This window comes from Giraffa tippelskirchi, chromosome 11 (assembly GCF_054371585.1).
Source record: "Giraffa tippelskirchi isolate mGirTip1 chromosome 11, T2T-mGirTip1v1.2.pri, whole genome shotgun sequence".
Classification (NCBI taxonomy): domain Eukaryota; kingdom Metazoa; phylum Chordata; class Mammalia; order Artiodactyla; family Giraffidae; genus Giraffa; species Giraffa tippelskirchi.
In genome coordinates this window covers 64,362,844-64,382,075 of record NC_137285.1, presented here as the reverse complement: position 1 = coordinate 64,382,075, position 19,232 = coordinate 64,362,844, and the positions used below count along the sequence as shown (strand labels likewise).

Sequence of the window (19,232 nt, the reverse complement as noted above, 5' to 3'; positions counted from 1 at the left end):
TGACAGAAAACAACAAAATTCTGTAAAGCAATTATCCTTCAATTAAAAAATAAATAAATTGAAAATAAATGAGTTTATTGAACAGCTATGGAGACCAAACCAAGATTGGAACCTATAGATTTGAAACAATGGCAACCTGCATTAATTCGATACTGCTGTGGGCCTTGGGGAGAAAGAAGTAAATAAAATACACAAGGACCTGACATTTTAGAGTAGAGGCTGACCAGACGGTAAACAAGTAACTAAATAAAGAACTGAAGTCTCAGCTGGATTGGATCTGCACAAAAGCAAAGCTGTCCTCTGAGACCAGCCAGACTTTGATTTGCACCTTAGTATGGCATTATTTATCTTGTAATTATTTTTTTAGTTATCTACTTCCCTGAGTAGATGTGAGTTCTTCTAGATGGAAAATTTTCTCTACTGGATTATTCCTTGAATGCTTAATACAAATGCTTAAAATAGGACTCTCTGGAATGCAAGCTGGAAAAATTTGACTCACTGACTCTTGTGAGGTTCCAATACATAATCTACTTATGTATGGAGTAGATGACTGGATCTTCACAAAGGCCAGGCAGCTTGTTTGTCTCTACAACAGGAGAGTGATATTAGATAAACCCTCAAACAGAGAGAGATAGAAATCAACGATTTAAACTGTTCATCTTTATGTTGGTTTAAGATGGCTGAAAAAAAACAAAAAGGAATCAAGAATGAATCCAATATATTTAGAAACCCTCTACAAGAAGTGGCAGTAAGGAAAAGCAATTTTTTATACAAATTTGAAGAGAAAGAGGTTAAGATAATTTATAACATAGTAATTTATTCACCTAATAATATAGAAGATAATTATGTATTTTTCCACCCTGAGACATTATTGCTATTGTTTTAAGCTTCTGTCTGTGAGCTCAGCACATAAAAGGAAGTTTATATTCATTTAGATGCTTTACCTTGGGAAGAGCTTTGCAGCTGGACAGCCAGGCTTTCTGGAATTAATAGAGTGATTTCAAAATTTCTTTTGATTCAATTATTATTTTAAAATGTCTTTTGATTTCAAAAATTACTCATCATGATTTTTTTTAAGTGAAAGTGACAAATAGATTCAAGGGATTAGATCTGATAGAGTGCCTGAAGAACAAATGGATGGAGGTTCGTAACATTGTACAGGATGAGGTGATCAAAACCATCCCCAAGAAAAAGAAATGCAAAAAGGCAACATGGTTGTCTGAGAAGGCCTTACAAATAGCTAAGAAAGAAGAGAAGTGAAAAGCAAAGGAGAAAGGAAAGATATACCCATTTGAAGGCAGAGTTCCAAAGAATAGTAAGGAGAGAGAAGAAAGCCTCCCTAAGGGAACAATGCAAAGAAATAGAGGATAACAACAGAATGGGAAAGACTAGAGATCTCTTCAAGAAAAATAAAGATATCAAGGGAATATTTCATGCAAAGATGGGCATGATAAAGGACAGAAATGAAATGGACCTAACAAGCAGAAGACATTAAAAAGAAGTGGCAAGAATACACAGAAGAACTATACAGAAGAGATCTTACAGACTCAGATAACCATGATGGTGTGGTCACTCACCTAGAGCCAGACATCCTGGAGTGCAAAGTCAAGTGGGTCTTAGGAAGCATCACTATGAACAAAGCTAGTGGAGGTGATGGAATTCCAGCAGAGCTATTTCAAATCCTCAAAGATGATGCTGTGAAAGTGCTGCACTCGATATACCAGGAAATTTGGAAAACTCAGCAGTGGCCACAGGACTGGGAAAGGTCAGTTTCCATTCCAATCCCAAAGAAAGGCAATGCCAAAGAATGTTCAATCTACCACACAATTGCACTCATCTCACACACTAGTAAAGTAATGCTCAAAATTCTCCAAGTTAGGCTTCAATGGTATGTGAACCATGAACTTCCAGATGTTCAAGCTGGATTTAGAAAAGGCAGAGGAACAAGAGATCAAATTTCCAACATTCACTGGATCATAGAAAAAGCAAGAGAGTTCCAGAAAAACAACTACTTCTGTTTCATTGACTACTGAAGTCTTTGACTGTGTGGATCACAACAAACGAAAATTCTTAAAGAGATGGGAATACCAGATCACATTACTTGCCTCCTGAGAAACCTGTATGCAGGTCAAGAAGCAACAGTTAGTACTGTACCTGGAACAACAGACTGGTTCCAAATTGGGAAAGGAGTACATCAAGGCTGTATATTGTCACCCTGCTTATTTAACTTATATGCAGAGTACATCACGTGAAATGCCAGGCTGGTGAAGCACAAGCTGGAATCAAGATTGCTGGGAGAAATATCAGTAATCTCAGATATTCAGATGATACCACCCTTATGGCAGAAAACAAAGAACTAAAGAGCCTCTGTATGAAAGTGAAAGAGGAGCATGAAAAAGCTGGCTTAAAACTCAGCATTCAAAAAACTAAAATCATGGCATCTGGTCCCATCACTTCATGGGAAATAGATTGGGAAAACGATGGAAACGGTGAGTGACTTTATTTTTGGGGGCTCCACAGTCACTGCAGATGGTGACTGCAGCCATGAAATTGAAAGATGCTTACTCCTTGGAAGAAAAGCTATGACCAATCTAGACAGAGTATTAAAAAACAGAGACATTACTTTGCCAACAAAGGTCCGTCTAGTCAAAGCTATGGTTTTGCCGGTAGTCATGTATGGATGTGAGAGTTGGATCATGAAGAAAGCTGAGCACTGAAGAATTGATGCTTTTGAACTGTGGTTTTGAAGACTCTTGAGAGTCCCTTGGACTGCAAGGAGATCAAACCAGTCAATCCTATAGGATATCAACCCTGAATATTCATTGGAAGGACTTTCATTGGATGCTGAAGCTCCAGTACTTTGGCCACCTGATGTGTAGAGCTGACCCTTTAAAAAAGACCCTGATGGTGGGAAAAACTAAGGCAGGAGGAGAAGGGGATGACAGAGGATGACATCACTGACTCAATGGACATGAGTTGGACTAAGCCCCGGGAGATAGTGAAGGACAGGGAAGCCTAGTGTGCTGCAGTCCTGGGGTTGCAAAGAGTTGTACAGGACTGAGTGACTGAACAGTAACAACAAATGTCTAAAGAAAAAATAAAACAATAAAATTTAACTACTTTTTTATCTTTAACTGCTATGTCTTTAACTGCTCTATCAAGCAAATAATCCAACGGTTGGGTATAACACTTCCTCAAATTGACTAGATAGGAACCTCTAAGATCTTATGGTGGCTCAACTTTTAAAGAACCCACTTGCAAATGCAGGTAGATGCAAGAGAACATGGGTTCAATCCCTGGGTTGGGAAGATCACCTGGGAAGGAAATGATAACCTGCTTCAGTATTCTTGCCTGGAAAATTCCAGGGACAGAGGAGCCGGGCGGGCTACAGTCCATGGAGTCACAGAGAGTCAGACACGACTGAGTGTGTTTGCACACACAAAATTTTATGAGTCCAAATCATGGCATTGGAAAGTTCTAGAACTTCAGTCTAAATTGGAGATGAAAGTGTCCTTCTGACAATGTGTCCTTAATATTCCAGCTGCTCATAATTTCTCTTAGTTTCATAAATCAACACTCTATTCCCCCTCACGGCTGCTAAATCTAATTATAAATATCAAAATTTTCCTTTAAAATTCTTATTTGGAATTTTGGATGCATTTCTGTTTATAAACTACATTTCAGATGGAGTATTTGATCACCCCTGCTTAAGTTCTGGTCTGAACAGTTTGGGCAGGCGAGTTTTTCTGGGCTTCTGTTGTGTTGATGCTTCAGCTAAATATTAGACATAGTCAAGAGATTTCTTGGTACCTTCCTAGCTGCTGTCTCACATCCCACATCCACTTTCCAGCATCCTTCTATTTTATCCTTAAACTCCAATACTTTCCACCTGATGCAAAGAGCCGACTCATTAGAAAATACCTTGATGCTGGGAAAGACTGAAAGCAGGAGGAGAAGAGGCCGACAGAGGATGAGATGGTTGGATGGCATCACCGACTCAATGGACATGATTTTGAGCAATCTCCGGGAGATGGTAAAGGACAGGGAATCTTGGTGTGCGTTAGTCCATAGGGTTGCAAAGAGTTAGATACAACTGTGTGACTGAAAAACAACAACATTCTTCTACCACATCTATAAGAGATCAGGTCCTTTCCCCCAAAACACAAAACTTTTCACCAGAATTTAATGGGATTTAAAAGCAAACTTACAAAGCAGTTTTGCAATATAGTCCAAAGTTTCCAAAGTAGTATGCTTTCTGTCTACCTGCTTACTGTTGTAAGGCCTTAAATTGTCATCCTGCTTCAATTCTAAAGGAAGCAGCATGAGCTATTTCTCTTTTTTTGATATATATATATTTTTTAATCAAAGTAGCTGGAGACACTCACATTACAGTTTACTGATTTGCTGTATCTGAAGGCCCAACGTCATTTTGATATACAGCAATTTAAAATAATTGCTCTTCTCAAAATAGAAGGGAAATTAGCTGGCCTGGTGGACATACCTGTTTAGGCAATATGTCTCCTTGTATCAGATTATCCTCCCCTTCTGCCCCCGCATCAACAACTGGAGTGCCCATCAGGGACACAGATCAATCAGATCATTCTAGTGAGCTATAGATCTTAGGTAAGTTAACTGGTCCGGTTTTGCTTGGTAATGAGAAGTATATCTCTAGAAAATGGGAAATTGGTATCTGTCCTCTCTCAGCAAACTGATGAGTGATTGCTATTGTTTTGCATCTCTGTAGGGTTAGCACAGTTTATTAACTATTACTCAGCCCTGAGAGTTTAGCATCACTCCTATTTTACAGGCAAGAACATGAGAAGTGTGTTGTGAAACAAAATTGTTGAAAGCAAGTGATGGAGCATTGTTCTGGGAGTCTTAGGATACTAGTCATTACCTGCTGTGAGTAGATTTAGGGATGGGGATTGGAGAGGATTTTCAAGGTGATGCTGGCTAGAATCCAAGATCGGAAGTCAAAATTCTGGCAGGAAGTGGCTTGAAATACTTCACTTCTTAGGACTGATTCTGATTTCCCAATTTCTGATATCAAAATTCAAAAATACCAATGTTGATATGGCAATACTTTCAATAATTCCTGATTTTTATTAGGAATTAATCACTGGTGAACAAAAAATGCCAGAATTATCTCTGAAATTTGTTTATTAATTAAATAAACCATTTATCTATTAAATAAACTTGCTGGAGGTAAAGTTACAAGTTGTAAGTTCTTGTTTCATTCTACTAAAAAAGAAACTTTGGATAAAATAATCTTTCTCTCAAGGAAAAACTAGAAAATTATGAAGTTGGAAAAGACATTAAAGGTAGCCTGTTCCAAACTATCACTTGGTAATAATGAAATTATTAGCACTAATTGGGCAGAAAATGCCTACTTTGGTGATAAATAGTATTACTGAAGATGTGCTTTTAAACTGCAGGTCATGACCAGTTAGTGGGTGCTAGCCAGCATTAAAAAAAAAAAAACAATGAAAGTAATAGTACAAATTAGGAAATATATGTCACATGATAAGGGAAGGTAGGTGTTGTGAAACTATTGTTCCAGTTACATTATGTTATCTATGCCTGTGTAGCAGCTTATGACATAAAAAGTATTTCTTAGAGGAGGTCAGAAAAATTTGAAATCTACCAGTGTATTTACATTTGAGAACGTGAGGATGAAAGGAAGGGGATTCCTTGCCTGTGTGTTAGCAGGTTCAGCACCTCCCACTGAGTCGATTTCATGGCTGATTGTAGAACACTTAGATTGTTTCCACACTCAGGATTTACTTCTCTCCACAATAGACCCAGAATACCATTTTGCAGCTCTTGGGCCAAGCACTGCTTTAAAACTAACCTTTGTGTTCTTAACCCCTTTCCCTAAGACTCTGACCTCTACCTTAGATAAATTGTGGCTTCCTCTCAATTGTACACTGAATGCTCATCTAGTTAAGGTTTCAATAAACGTGACTGGATTTTATTTGTATAGAATTCCTTAAATCTTTTAAACAGGAGTGTTTTTTTGTTGCAGATATTTTTCTAAAACATTTCATACAAGAATAAAACTTTGAATAATGTATTTCAATCAGAGGGCAAACACTCATTTGACATCGTAAGAAACACTTGCTCTGAAATGAATCTTCCCCAGATTTCCAGCTGGAATTAATCCCTTGAGATACTGTGGGCTGGCAGCAAAAGCAATGGTGTGAAACCTTCCGCCTCCTTTGCCACGAGAACTTAGATGTTTGAGAGACAACAGAGGCACTGGAAACGTTGGAATTCACTTCAGAGAAGGCAGAAAAGAGGACAAACTGGCCTTGTGTATTGCTTGTCTTCCTGTTCGTGTGGCCAGGTTGTCTCGCTGTATCTCACTGTGCGCTAAACCCACGGTAGGCACAGCACGCGCGGGGAGGCTGGAAGAAAACTCAAGGAGCTGTAGGACCTGCAGACACGTTTGTTCTCTCCTGGCTGGCGCTGCAGCCATAGCAGCAAACACGCTGTAGTCTCCTCTCGTGGCTGACCCAACAGACGCAGGCGCCAGGCAGCAGAGATGCCGCTGTGTCCGGGTGGAGCTCATGTACGCCTACAGCACGAAGCGGCCCGTGACCGAGCGAGGCCCTCGTGACACGCATGCGTGGTGCTATAAACGAGCTCGGCTATTATATAGTCATTGTTTACAACACGTGGGGCAAAAGCAACAGACTTTGGGGAGCCTGACCATGCCATCTTGGCTAATTTGCTCTTTCCCTACACCTTGGTACAATCCAGGGAGGTATTAGTTTCTTATTGCTGCTATAACAAATTACCACAAACTTCATGGCCTAACAACACAAATGTATTATTTCACAGTTCAAGAGGTTAGAAGTCCGACACAGGTCTCCTTGGGCTAAAATAGAGATGTTGGCAGGGCTGTGATCCTTCTGGGTGCTTAGAGGAGAATCTGTTTCCTTGTCGTTTCCAGCTTCTAGAGGTGTTGCAGGGAGAAGTCAATTCTGACTCCATGTTGGAACTTCCTTTGTCTGGCTTTTCATTGCTTTTGTTATTATAATTATATATAATGGCCTGCCTCAGAGAATCCTTCCCCTCTGTCTGTTAACCTGAAACGCGTTTGTTCAGAGCTCTGTCCTGTATGTAGATGGTAGGAAGGAGGAAATCAACACATCTCCCTCCCTCACTTTAGAAGATATTTGTAACATTAATGGCCTTTTTACTTTGTTTCCTTTCTTCTCCCCATCTCTGATCTGTAAAAGAACCTGGCACCCTTTTGAGACATTGGTTTGCCAGCTTCTCCCCTTCATTGGCCTTTTGTGCTACAAGGAGAGCGAGCTTGGACTCGGTACCAGAGGCTGCCTGAATACTTTCCCACACAGTCCCTTCCTGCTGATCTCTGATCTCTGCTTCCATTGTCCCATCTCCTTCTCAGACTCCTTTTTCACTCATAAAGACCCATCCAGGCAATCTACCCACATCAAGGTCTGTAATTTAATCCTCATCTGCAAAGTCCCTTTGGTCATGCAAATTTCTTGGGATTAAGGCATGGATGTCTTCCTTGTCTAGGAGCAGGGGGAAGGGAGGTCCCGAATAATCCTTCAGATTACCAGGATCTGTGACCATGGCTTTGTTGCTGGTGACATGCTTGCAGAGGAAGGGCTGGGTTACTGAAATCTTTCTCTCTGGGCACCTGCAAAGTTCAGGGTTGGCAGCTGTGGCCACTCTGCAGCCCGGTACAGCTCTGCCTTTTCCCTCACGAGCTGCGCTGCACACCTGCTCGCAAATGAGCCTGTCAGATTGCTGCTGTTTGCTTCCAAGCTTTTAACATTCATCTGTGTCCTGTGAAGGTTTTTATCGTTTGGGTTTTTAAGCATTTCCTCTATACTGCATTTTTTTTATGGCTGTTATATCTAAGCTTCCCCATTATGCCTAGATTGGAGCTGAAGGATTAAAAGAAAGAAAGAAAAGTGAACAAAAGCCACAGGTGAAGCAGGTGAATAAAAACACATGAGACAAGAGGCTGAAGGCCTTCAAAGAAGATCTTGAAGATGAAACACACAGCAAAATCTTAGAAGCTGGGTTTATAAATAAAGCAAAGGGTTAGAGATAAAAGCCCATGAAAGCAGAGAGGAAAAAAAATATATTTACAGAGACAGGAAGTGGTCTTTCAAGAGAAACTCCAGCAAAGGCAATCATGTTCCTGCTGAGGTACCCAGGAGTTCAGCTGATGGTTAAAACACAGGGTGCAGCGGTCAGGAAGAAGATCGCTGACCGTGGGATTCAGGCCTGCTTTCCTGCAGGAGGATGGTTTATTAACTGAACGCATCTTGCCAAGGCAAGAGCCTCTGGAATTTCATTCCTCTTTCTCTCTCTCCTTTTTGCACTGGATACAAATAGTTATAGGAAATAAGAAATTGGCAGTCAACAGAAAAAAGCTGAGGAGCCCCTGAACTCATGGAGCAGTTTCTACCACAGCCTCTCCAGGGATGGCAGTCCTGTTTCTTGGGAAATTTGCTGAGTAGAAGAGACTCCTAGGACCTCAAGGTTCTAGAGCCCTCAGAATCCAAGTCTGTGGCTTCTTAAAGCATAAGCTGTCTCCTTAGGATTTGCTTGGACTGCAATTTAAAAACATCTTTAAAACTATTAAGCACTGATCCACTCCTTATAAATTATAGTAGATATAAGAAAACTGTATGCCTTGAAGTAGATAAATTCAATGATTATTTGTGTAAATATCTGCCTAATTTTCAGGTTTGTTTCAGGACTGATCGTAGTATTTTATCATGAATTGCTGAAAATTTTTTGGAAAATGTAATGAAAATGTTGCCTTAGACACAGATGTTTATGTTCAAAAAAGATGAAAATATGCACAAAATGTAAATTGTGATGATAGAGATGAAAGTTTTTTCCTTAATTCACATGTTTTCAGAAAGGCCTGGAACATTTCTATTGTGATTTCACTACTGTGTTGTTGATCATACTAATGAATAAGGTTGACACTCAGCTTTGCCTTTCTCTTTGCAGACACACACTGCTAAATCTAAAGAGTCAGGGCAAAACAGTTAGATCCTGTGTGATCCAGGCAAACTTGATCAAGCAGCAGCGCTGCCAGATCCACATATGTTCCATGAGAAAAAGAGCCGAGATATTGACATAGCAAAAATCTGTGGCACAAGTTTTCTTACCAAATGTCTATGCATTGAGGGAATTCTCATAGATAATATCTGTACCCAGTACATCTCCATCTGTGTGTGCTAGTCATGAACCATGCTTGTCCAGCACGATCTACTTATTTCCAAAATAACCGTGTCTTGATCAAATAGGATTCATGTGTGCCTGTCGTATTGAGGAGACACACCAGGCCGGATGTGGCTCTTTTCCTTGACTGCCTTGTTTCAATGAGATCCAGGCATTTTCCACTGAACAGCTGTGGGTTGGGGAGAATCCAGGTGTTTTTCTCACTGAATATTTGTGGGATTGGCAGGGCCCTGGGTATTTCCTTTGCTTTCTCTTGCCTGGAATTATTGTAAGATACATTAGGTATATGTATTTCAGTGAACTTTGCTTTGTCTCAGGAAACAGATCGGCTTCCCTTATTTCACACAAAGAGCAATTACACCTAGAAAAATATGGACAGGATTAAACACTGTTTATCTCTTTCTTCACTAGCTAAATCCTTCATGCCGCCTTACACAAATACATGAATATTCTAAAAATCCCTTTTTGTGAAAGCAAGTCAATTATCTTTCCACACTGAATAATTATCTACTCACAAGGCACTGCTTTATTGGAATGGGGGTGTCACACCTGTTCAGTCACCTACTTGTTAAGAACCTGTTGGACTTGGCTTTGATTGCTGATTGAAAAAGTAAGTCAGCCTCCCTAGATTTGGCAATGCACAGATCCTGTTAGAAAATGGTGTGTGGTTTTGGTTTCCACATCTTGTACAACACGTAGGGAAATTGGAAAGAGTTCATAGAACAGAAACAAAATGATTAAAGGTTTGGGGAAATAAGAAGCTGGGATCATTTCATCTGAAGAAAGGCTTTCAGGGAAAGCAAGATGTGTGCATGCACGCGTGTGTGTGTGTGTGTGCGCGCGCGCATCAAAGACAAGTCAAAAAAGTCAGATTTTAAAGGCCATGTGTTTGAACAGGTTTGATTGGCCTTTGTAGGCCATCTGGGACCTGGTAAATGGAGTGGGGAGAAGTTGGTATGCCTTACCAGTTACTGGGAGGGATAATAATTTAGGAGAGAGTGAAAACTTGGGAAAAATTGGGCAGAAATTACTTTAGCTAGGGCTTCTGTCTCAGGCCTACTGATACCATAATCTTCAAATGTAGGGAGAATTTTAGTATGTAACTCTTACATTCCACCTTCTACTAGATTTGAAAAATATGATTTGATATAGTATACCCAGATCTACTTAATGATAAGCCATATTATACTTCTCCCCAACCATATGATGAAATATTGCTATAAAGAAATTATAGACCCATTTTTCTCCATCTTCCCAAAGAACCAGAGGAAATAATTATACATTGATACCAAAAACAGAGACCAATACTCTATAAAATTAAATCATGTTCTGCTGGGTTGAGAAAAGAGAATGGATATGTATAGAATCAGTTCTCAAAACCAAAGAGAAGGAAAAAACTATCACTTATCTCTTTGGATGGGTTATGTCCTAAGGTAGGGAGGTGTGCTGCATTATCTAGATGTATTACCTATCTGGACAAGATCCTCATCATGTCCAGGATCATGACTTTAAATCTTTATGAACACAAGATATATGTATATATGAGACACAGACTTTGATATTAGACACTAAATCACTTCCTTTTATAAAGCTCTGTATTAGAGTTCTCCAGAGAAACAGAACCAAGAAACATACAGTAATTGGCTTAAAGGACTGTGGGGGCTGGCGGGCCAGTAGGATGGAAATTCAGGCAGGATCTCTAAGTTACAGTCTTGAGGCACAATGCCTTCTTCTCTGGAAAACCTTAGATTTTGCTCATAAGGCTTTCACCTGACTGATAAGGTGAGGGCCACCATATCATTAAGATTATCTCCCTCCTCATAGATCTTAATCACATCTATGTGACACCTTCATAACAACATTTAGACTAGTGGTTGACTGAAGGGCTCAGAACCATGGCCTAGCCAAATTGCTATATAAAATTTAACCCTGAATTAAACACTCCAAACACTCTTCAGTTCATCTTTTTAGAAAGATGGCATATGAACCAAAGATGGCAAGGGTCCTCCCTACAGGCATAGCATCCCTGCTAACTTCAGAGGGTCTTCCCCTTGGAGAAGCAGAAGGGAAGAAACCCCTCCACATTCCACACATGTGGAACGCCTTTAGTACCATTTCTAAATAGTTGGTTTCTTCCTGTTGCGTTCCGAAGGGGCCACTCCACTGAGGCTCATCTCCTGTGCCATTTCACCATTCACCCAAGCACGTGTCCAAAGTTCTTTTTTTTTGTAGTTCTCCCAGGTCTTTCAAAAACTCTCACTATCTCACTGTATGGATTTCAATGAGAACTCAGAAGCATGACAAGCATGACAGATTTGCAGGAAGATGATAAACGAAGGTCACAGAGATGATAAATGACGAGTGAAGTTCTCAGAAAACCGTGAACAGGTGTGCCGCCACTTATATACTTATACGACTTGATCAAGTTATTTGCAGTGCCCTGAACCTCAGTTACTTCATCTGTAAGATGGGGATAATCATTATAATTCCTTTCCTGAAGGGTTCATGTGAGATTCTTCAGGCCCTTACTATCTATTTAGACTATTTAAGTTAACTATTACAAAGTGATGGACTATCTACAGACTGGGAGAAAAAGTTTTTGATGATGGACTTCCTGTACTACTTAAACCAAGTATCACCAAGGGAAAATCTGCTATTTCTGCCCATGATAATTTCTGTTTATGAATCTAGGAATTTTATATTCTCTCCTAATACTCAAGGGGCTAAGAAGTCAGAGTTTGATATTACTGATAATCCCCAAACATTTGACCCCAAACATTTACCCCTAAAATATTAATCAAGCAAACAGCAGAGGACAAGATAAGTGGCATCTATGGATGCTTTCTATGTGCTAGTCCACATACATTGCCTCCTTTAAGGCTCATAACATCCTTGAGAGCTAAATATTTTAATCCTCAGTTTAGAGAAGGGGACATTGAGGCTTATCGAGATTGAAATAACTTGCCCCAAATTATAGAGCAGAACCAGTGCTGCCCAGCTTCAAAACCCAAATTGTTGTTAGTTATACCCTGATGTTTCTCTCAGGAGGGTCAGATCTGGACCTAGTTCTAGCAGGCTGTTGACTCCTGTGCTATATAAAATTACTTTTTGCATACTTGAGAAATACTTTTATTTCTTTTACTCAACTAAATTGAATTCTTAATTCTAGAAGGCTACTCAGGAATTCAATAAAGGACACTGTGAAATGGGCAGGAGACCTTGAATTGTACATGATGAAAGAGAAAGCCTAAAAACGAGCGGGAAAATGGACGTTTCAAGTTCCTGATTTCCCATTTGTTTCTAAACTAGACCACTGTTTACAGTGAACATGTCAGTGAAAGATGTGGAAAAACTAGCTCATCTTCTTTTTAGACTCAAGTAAATATTTGATAATGATATAGTTAGCAAAATAAATTGAAGAAGTTCAAAAACAAGTATAAAGCTCCATAGAATGTTCAAAATGAGTAAACTGAGAAGATACAATTCATCACAATAAATGATCTCACACCAATTAATTCTGAGTTATGGCTTCAACCTCTCCCCCGCCCCCCACTTCAACAACTCATCTTTCCATCTATTCTTCAGTTCAACAACCATCCATTCAGTCATCCATCCAACAGACATTTAGAGAATAAAGCCACACTATGTGGTAGGTACTCTTCTAGGTTCTGGGATAAAGCAGCACTTAAAGTGCCTGAAGAGGGTTGAGATGACAATAATCTAATAAACAAAAGACTAAAACATACTAATTTCAGGTGCTGATAGACACTGTGAATGAAACCTAATGTAAGGTTGCAGGGTTTAAGGTGGAGAAGCTACTTGGGGTAGGTAGGGTGGTCAAGGAAGTTCTCCAAACAGCTGGTCTTTGAAATGAGACCTGAATGAGAAACCGCCAGATCCTCACAAATCAGAAGAAAGAACTCCCAGGCACAGGAAGGGTCTCACAATTCAGATGTACAAGCTGTCTTAGTCTGCTCAGGTTGCTGTAACAAAGTGTCACAGACTGCTGTTGTTCCATCACTCAGTCGTGTCCAACTCTTTGTGACCGCATGGACTGCAGCACGCCAGGCTTCCCTGCCCTTCACTATCTCCCTGAGTTTGCTCAAATTCATCTCCACTGAGTCACCGATGCTGGGGTGGGGGTGGGGGGTCGCTTAGAAACAACAGACACTTGTTTCTCACAGTTCCGGGGTTGGAAGTCTGAGATCAGAGTGCCAGCATGCCTGTGTTCTGGTGCAGGACCTCTTCCCATTTGTGGGCGGCTGGCTTTTTCTACCATCACGTGGTGAGGAGCAGAGAGCTCAGGTCCTCTTCCTCATTCACATAAAGGCACTAATCCCATGACCTCAAGTTCAGTTCAGTTCAGCCGCTCAGTCGTGTCCGACTCTTTGCGACCCCATGAATTGCAGCACGCCAGGCCTCTCTGTCCATCACCAACTCCCGGAGTCTACCCAAACCCATGTCCATCGAGATGGTGATGCCATCCAACCATCTCATCCTCTGTCGTCCCCTTCTCCTCCCGCCCCCAATCCTACCCAGCATTAGGGTCTTTTCCAATGAGTCAACCCTTCGCACGAGGTGGCCAAAGTATTGGAGTTTCAGCTTCAACATCAGACCTTCCAATGACCTCAAGTAATCACCCTCAAAACTTGCCCTCCTAAAGCCATCACACTGGGTGGGGAACAGGGTTTCAGCGCATGAATTTTGAAGGAGACCCAAGTGTTCAGTCCACAATAGGCACTAAGATCAGAAAGAAGGCAGTAGAGTTGGATGTACAGCTGTGAGGCCAGAAGGGTGGATAGCATCATGCTGGGTAGAGTCCTGTACTGTTTGAAGGGAGTCTGAATTAAAATCCAAGTATAATGGAAATATATAGACAGGTTCTAAGAGGGAGGGTGGAGTGGGGGGGTGCATGACCGTGATTTGAGTTAGTTTTAAAAATATCAGTCCGGATGCTTGCTTGAGGATCACTTACAAAGGGACAGGGGCCTAGTGAGGGTGAGATTTCAGAGGCTGAGGTTAAAGGAGACTAAAGACTGCTAACCAATCTCAATGGAAAAGAGAGATATTGGTGAAGAGACATTGAATTTGTTTCAATAATGTCTCCATACATATGAAAGTGTCTGCTATAAAATAAATTCATTGTTATTTTATCAGCCATAGGGATGATGGTGTGGCTGTAGATTAGCAATTATGTATATATTAAAAAGACATCTTGCTGTAAGGGACAGCTACTCAGGGCTTTTGGTGCTCCTTAAATGGCTTCCCTGATGGCTCAGTGATAAAGAATCCACCTACCAATGCAGGAGATGTGGGTTCAATCCCTCGGTCAGAAGTTCCCCTGGAGGAGGAAATGGCGACCCTCTCCAGTATTCTTCCCTGGGAAATTCGGTGGACAGAGGAGCCTGGCGCGCTCCAGTCCATCGGGTCTCGAGAGTCAGACAGGACTTAGGGAATAAACAGCAACAATGGAGACCAACAGTATCGAGGAAATTAAGCCTTTCCTCTGGCCCAAATGGAAAACTGCAGAAACCATCTGCTAAATATGGCAAGCCGTCCTTAAGAGGGCAGAGTCTTTCCTCGGGCATGTTTTAAGAGAGGCAGTTTATCAATTTTTACCATTATTACGGATAATTGAAGGGAAACTCGCGACTATGGCAATTCATTGATAATCTCCGGCTCAGACACAAGCTGTTTTCAAAGTGGTATCAGCAGTTGCTCCGCCGGCAAACTTCCCTGCTCAGCGGCGATGGTGGAGCTGGGGAAGGTGATGGCCTCGGCTATCGCGTCTTTCTGCCCATAAATCAGAATCGTAAACCATCCTGGAAGTGTTGTGATGGCGCTGAATGCATAAACAATGCTCGCAAGCCGAATCTATTGTCGTCATTCCCGGTAGCAAAGGGGAGTGATAAGTCGCTCACACGTCGCGCCGAGTGGCAGCGCGGCATACATGTGTGCCACAGATTTCTCGGGGTTTCTCGAAGGTTTTTCCAAGTTCCGCCTTCGCCCCCTTTGCAGTCATTCTGGCCCCAGCTGTGCATCGGCCTTGGACTCCATCCGTCCTTCCGCCGGGGATGAGTCTTTCTCGCCACATGGAGAACACAAGTTTGGCTCCGCAGTGTAATGATAACCCCCCGCCCTCTCCGCTCGGCAGGAGCTCCCCAGCGTCAGGCCCGCCGCAGAGCCAGTCTCAGGGATAGAACGGGGAGGGCTGCCCCTCGCCTTCCCCACCCCTAGCCACTTGCGCGCCTAGCCCAGCCTGCGCGATTCCCACCCGCCCTACGGTCCGCATCTCCGTTTGCTCTCCTCTCCTCCACCCCCAGCCTGACCTGGAACGTGCCCGGCTGCAGCTGCGCCTCGCAGGTGGGAGTTCGCCCGACTGTGCGGCCGCGTCACGGCGCGCGGAGGAGAACGGGGGGAGCCGCGCGGCCCCGGCGCCCCGAGACGCGACGGGCGCGGCCGCCCCTGGAGCCTCTGACTGCGCTGCAGTCGGATCCGCCGCTCCCTTCCTCCCTCCCGCTCCGGCCCCGCGCCCTCCCGCCCTTCCCTTCCCCTCTTTGCCGGCCCGAGCCCCAGCTTCTCCGTGTGTGCGCGCTTTAAATAATTTCATCCTTTTTGGCAAAGGAAATAATGCACCTGACTTTACCCGGGGGAAGCAACCCGCCGAACAGAACAAGGAACAGATGTAAAAGGAATAAAAGGAGAGAGAAAAAGAGATGAGACTCGTTTAAAGAGATCCAGGGGCTCAAAAGGTGGCTGACAGCGGCAGAAGCGTCTCGAGCTCCCCCGGCCTGTCTGCGCCAGCTGCGGGCGGAGGACGTCTTCACCAGTTGCAGATGTAACCGAGGGAACTCCTGCGTCTGTCGGTTTGTTTGCCAAACAAAGTCTTTTCTTCTTTGGCTCAGACACCGAAGAGGCTCCTGGATTTTTCTGCCACTCCGCCACAAGCTAGCAGTCACCCGGGAGCCTTCCCAAGGAGCTGGCGGAGAAATGAGCCCTTCAGGGCGGAGGATGGGTGAAGGGCGTGCAGCCTGGAAGCGCCTCCTGCTCGCTGGAAGCAGAGGGTCACCCCGCGGGCGGCAGGGCGGCGGCGCCGCGGCGCAGCGCTTCCTGCTTGGGCTCTGCGTGCACGCGTGGCTGTGGGCGGCCTCGGGCTCGTCTGCCCAGGTGTTCAACCTCAGCCTTTCCGTGGACGAGGGCCTTCCTCCGGGCACTCTGGTCGGCGACATCCGCGCGGGGCTGCCGGCCACGCATCAGCAGCAAGAGGGGGGCGGCTTCTTTCTGTCGGAGGATTCCGATGACTCTCCGCTGCTGGACGACTTCCAAGTGCACCCGGACACGGGCATTATCCGTACGGCGCGGCGCCTGGACCGGGAGCGGCGCGACCACTACAGCTTCGTGGCCGCCACGCTGCTGGGCGCGGTGGTGCAGGTGGAGATCCAAGTCAACGACGTGAACGACCACTCGCCCCGCTTTCCTCTGGACTCCCTGCAACTCAACGTCTCCGAGCTCAGCCCACCAGGTACCGCCTTCCGCCTGCCAGGCGCCCGAGACCCAGACGCTGGGCTTTTCAGCATACAGGGCTACACCCTGGTGCAACCGTCCAACCTGTCTGAGGACCCCGCAGGACCTTTCTTCCAGCTGCGCTACGGGGCCCCGGGGTCGCCACCGTCGCCGCCGTCCTCGTCGCCCCTTGAGCCCCTAGACGTGGTGCTGCTTCGACGCTTGGACCGCGAGGCGGTGGCGGCACACGAGCTGCAGATCGAGGCTTGGGACGGCGGTCGCCCGCGGCGCACCGGCCGCCTGCGAGTGGAACTGCGCGTGCTGGATGAGAACGACAATCCTCCGGTCTTTGAGGAGAGCGAGTACCGCGCCGCAGTGCGCGAGGACGCTCGGCCCGGCACCGAGGTCTGTCGCGTGCGCGCCACCGACCGTGACCTAGGGCCCAACGGCCACGTGCGCTACAGCATCCGCTCCCGGCAGGCGCCCGGGGCAAGTGGTAGCGGCGGGACACTGGGCGACGCGGCCTTCTTCGTGGTGGACGAGCTGAGCGGGGTGGTGCGGGTGCACAGGCCGCTGGACCGCGAGGCGCTGGCCTGGCACCAGCTGGTGGTGGAGGCCCGCGACGGAGGCGCCGAGCCCGAGGTCGCCACCGCGCGCGTGTCCATCGCGGTGCTGGACGTGAATGACAATCGGCCCGCCATTCACGTACTCTTCCTCACCGAAGGAGGCACCGCACGCGTCTTCGAGGGCGCTCGAGTCGGCGACTATGTGGCTCGGGTCTCGGTGTCAGACGCGGAAGGTGACCCAGAGAAGGAAGAGGAGGCCGCCGGGGAGCTCAGTGGAGGGCTTGGAGTTGGGAGCATCTCGCTGACCTTGGAGGGCGGTGAGGGAGCCTTTGTACTGCGGTCCGGAGGCTCCCCAGGAGTATTTTTCCTTTGCGTCGAGGGGCCCCTAGATAGGGAGAGCCGGGACCTGTATGATTTGCGACTGGTGGCCACAGATGCGGGATCCCCGCCGCTGAGCACTGAGGAGACGCTGCTGCTCCGGGTTGCTGACCTCAATGATCAGCCGCCTCTGTTCAGCCAGGAGCGTTACTGGGCCTCGGTGTCCGAGGCCGCGGCTCCAGGCACCGCGGTCTTGTGCGTCAGCGCCTCCGATGCAGATGAGCCTGGCACGGACCATGCCAGGCTGCGCTACGCGCTGGTCCCTCTCCCCACTCTCTGCAACCCAGAGGCTCTGAGGCCCACCGCTGAGTGTGGACCATCCTTCATCATTGATCCCAATAGTGGTGTGATCAGCACCACCCGGAGCCTGGACCGAGAGGCCCAGGAGGCCATAGAACTGATAGTGGTGGCCCAAGACCTCGGAGAGCCCCCGCTCTCGGCCACCTGCCTGGTGAGCATCACTGTGGACGACGTGAATGACAACGAGCCCATTTTCCTGAAGCAGGTGTACAATGCCACCCTTCCGGAGCACGCCCCCGTCGGGCACTGCTTTCTGCAGGTGAGTGCATCAGGCCTGTGGATCGATGGAGAAGTTGTGAGTAAGTTCAGAAAGGATGTTTTTGTGTGTGTGATGTGGATAGTTATACTCAAGCTCAGAAAGCAGAGAGCATGGGCTCTGCTTCCTGCTCTGCAGGGAGATGAATGGGAGCCCTCCTGGCATCTAGCCCTTCTACTGGGGCTTGAACTGAATGGTCGCTTTTAGGATCCTTTCCGCTTCACATGGTTTTGCCTGTGGAATTCTGATTTCCCTCTGTCTGGATATGAGCACCCAAATTGGTTTGGGAGGAACCACCCATTCTCAGTTTTGCTTCTGAACAGTGTGTAGATGGCAGTGACATGTGTGTTTGAACATCATTATGTGCACATTGGGGGAGTAAGGTGGCCCTCACATGTCAGTTTTTCAAATAAGCAAGTGGATGGCCTTAAACACTGAAACTCTTTTGAGTAACCATTTACAGAGACATATTACACATTGTCCTACCTTCTGTGGAAACTTACAAGAACTAGTTGAGGATACCACATCATTATTACCAGTTGTTGGCTGAATCCTGCAATGATGTCTTCAAGACTCTGAGGAGGGGCAAGTTTCAATCATCCTTTATAAAATGGGTGATATCCTTAACAAATGGATCTCAGAATGTTGTAATATGCACCCTTCTAGCAGTAATTCTTATGGCTTCCCATTTCCTAGTAGTTATCTGAAGTTATCTGATGTGAGATAACAAATTGGATTTCCAAGACTGTTTTATTTACACCAAGATGATTTGAATGAATAACTCGAGCCTGAGAGGCTACCTAGTGGTCAAAGCTGTAAAGCGCCATCTAGCTCTCAGGCTGGGTTGTTTTAAGACCTCTGTAGCTTATTGCTTTGTTCTCAGGGGGTGAGGCTTTAAGCCTTATAAGTCGTGTCTCAATAACCTTTACATAATTTAAGATGCCACTATATTTTAAACATGAGTTACATGACTGGTTTGCTGTCTT

At 45.0% G+C, this 19,232-nt stretch overlaps 1 protein-coding gene and 1 long non-coding RNA gene across 2 annotated transcripts in view; one reads left to right on the top strand and one right to left on the bottom strand.

The window, feature by feature from the left end:
* Positions 1 to 6,811: 6,811 nt before the first annotated feature.
* On the bottom strand, positions 6,812 to 14,810 carry LOC145526789 (uncharacterized). The gene is made up of 2 exons (XR_014069177.1): positions 14,542 to 14,810; positions 6,812 to 9,604 (listed from the first exon to the last, which is right to left on the bottom strand). It is a non-coding gene; the product is annotated as an uncharacterized LOC145526789 (long non-coding RNA).
* Positions 13,458 to 19,232, top strand: part of DCHS2 (dachsous cadherin-related 2) — a 311,921-nt gene continuing 306,146 nt past the window's right edge. Inside the window, exon 1 of the mRNA XM_081543223.1 lies at positions 13,458 to 18,249. Coding sequence (XP_081399349.1) covers positions 16,234 to 18,249 — 2,016 coding nt within the window. The 5' untranslated portion in view covers positions 13,458 to 16,233. The remainder of the gene's footprint in view (positions 18,250 to 19,232) is intronic.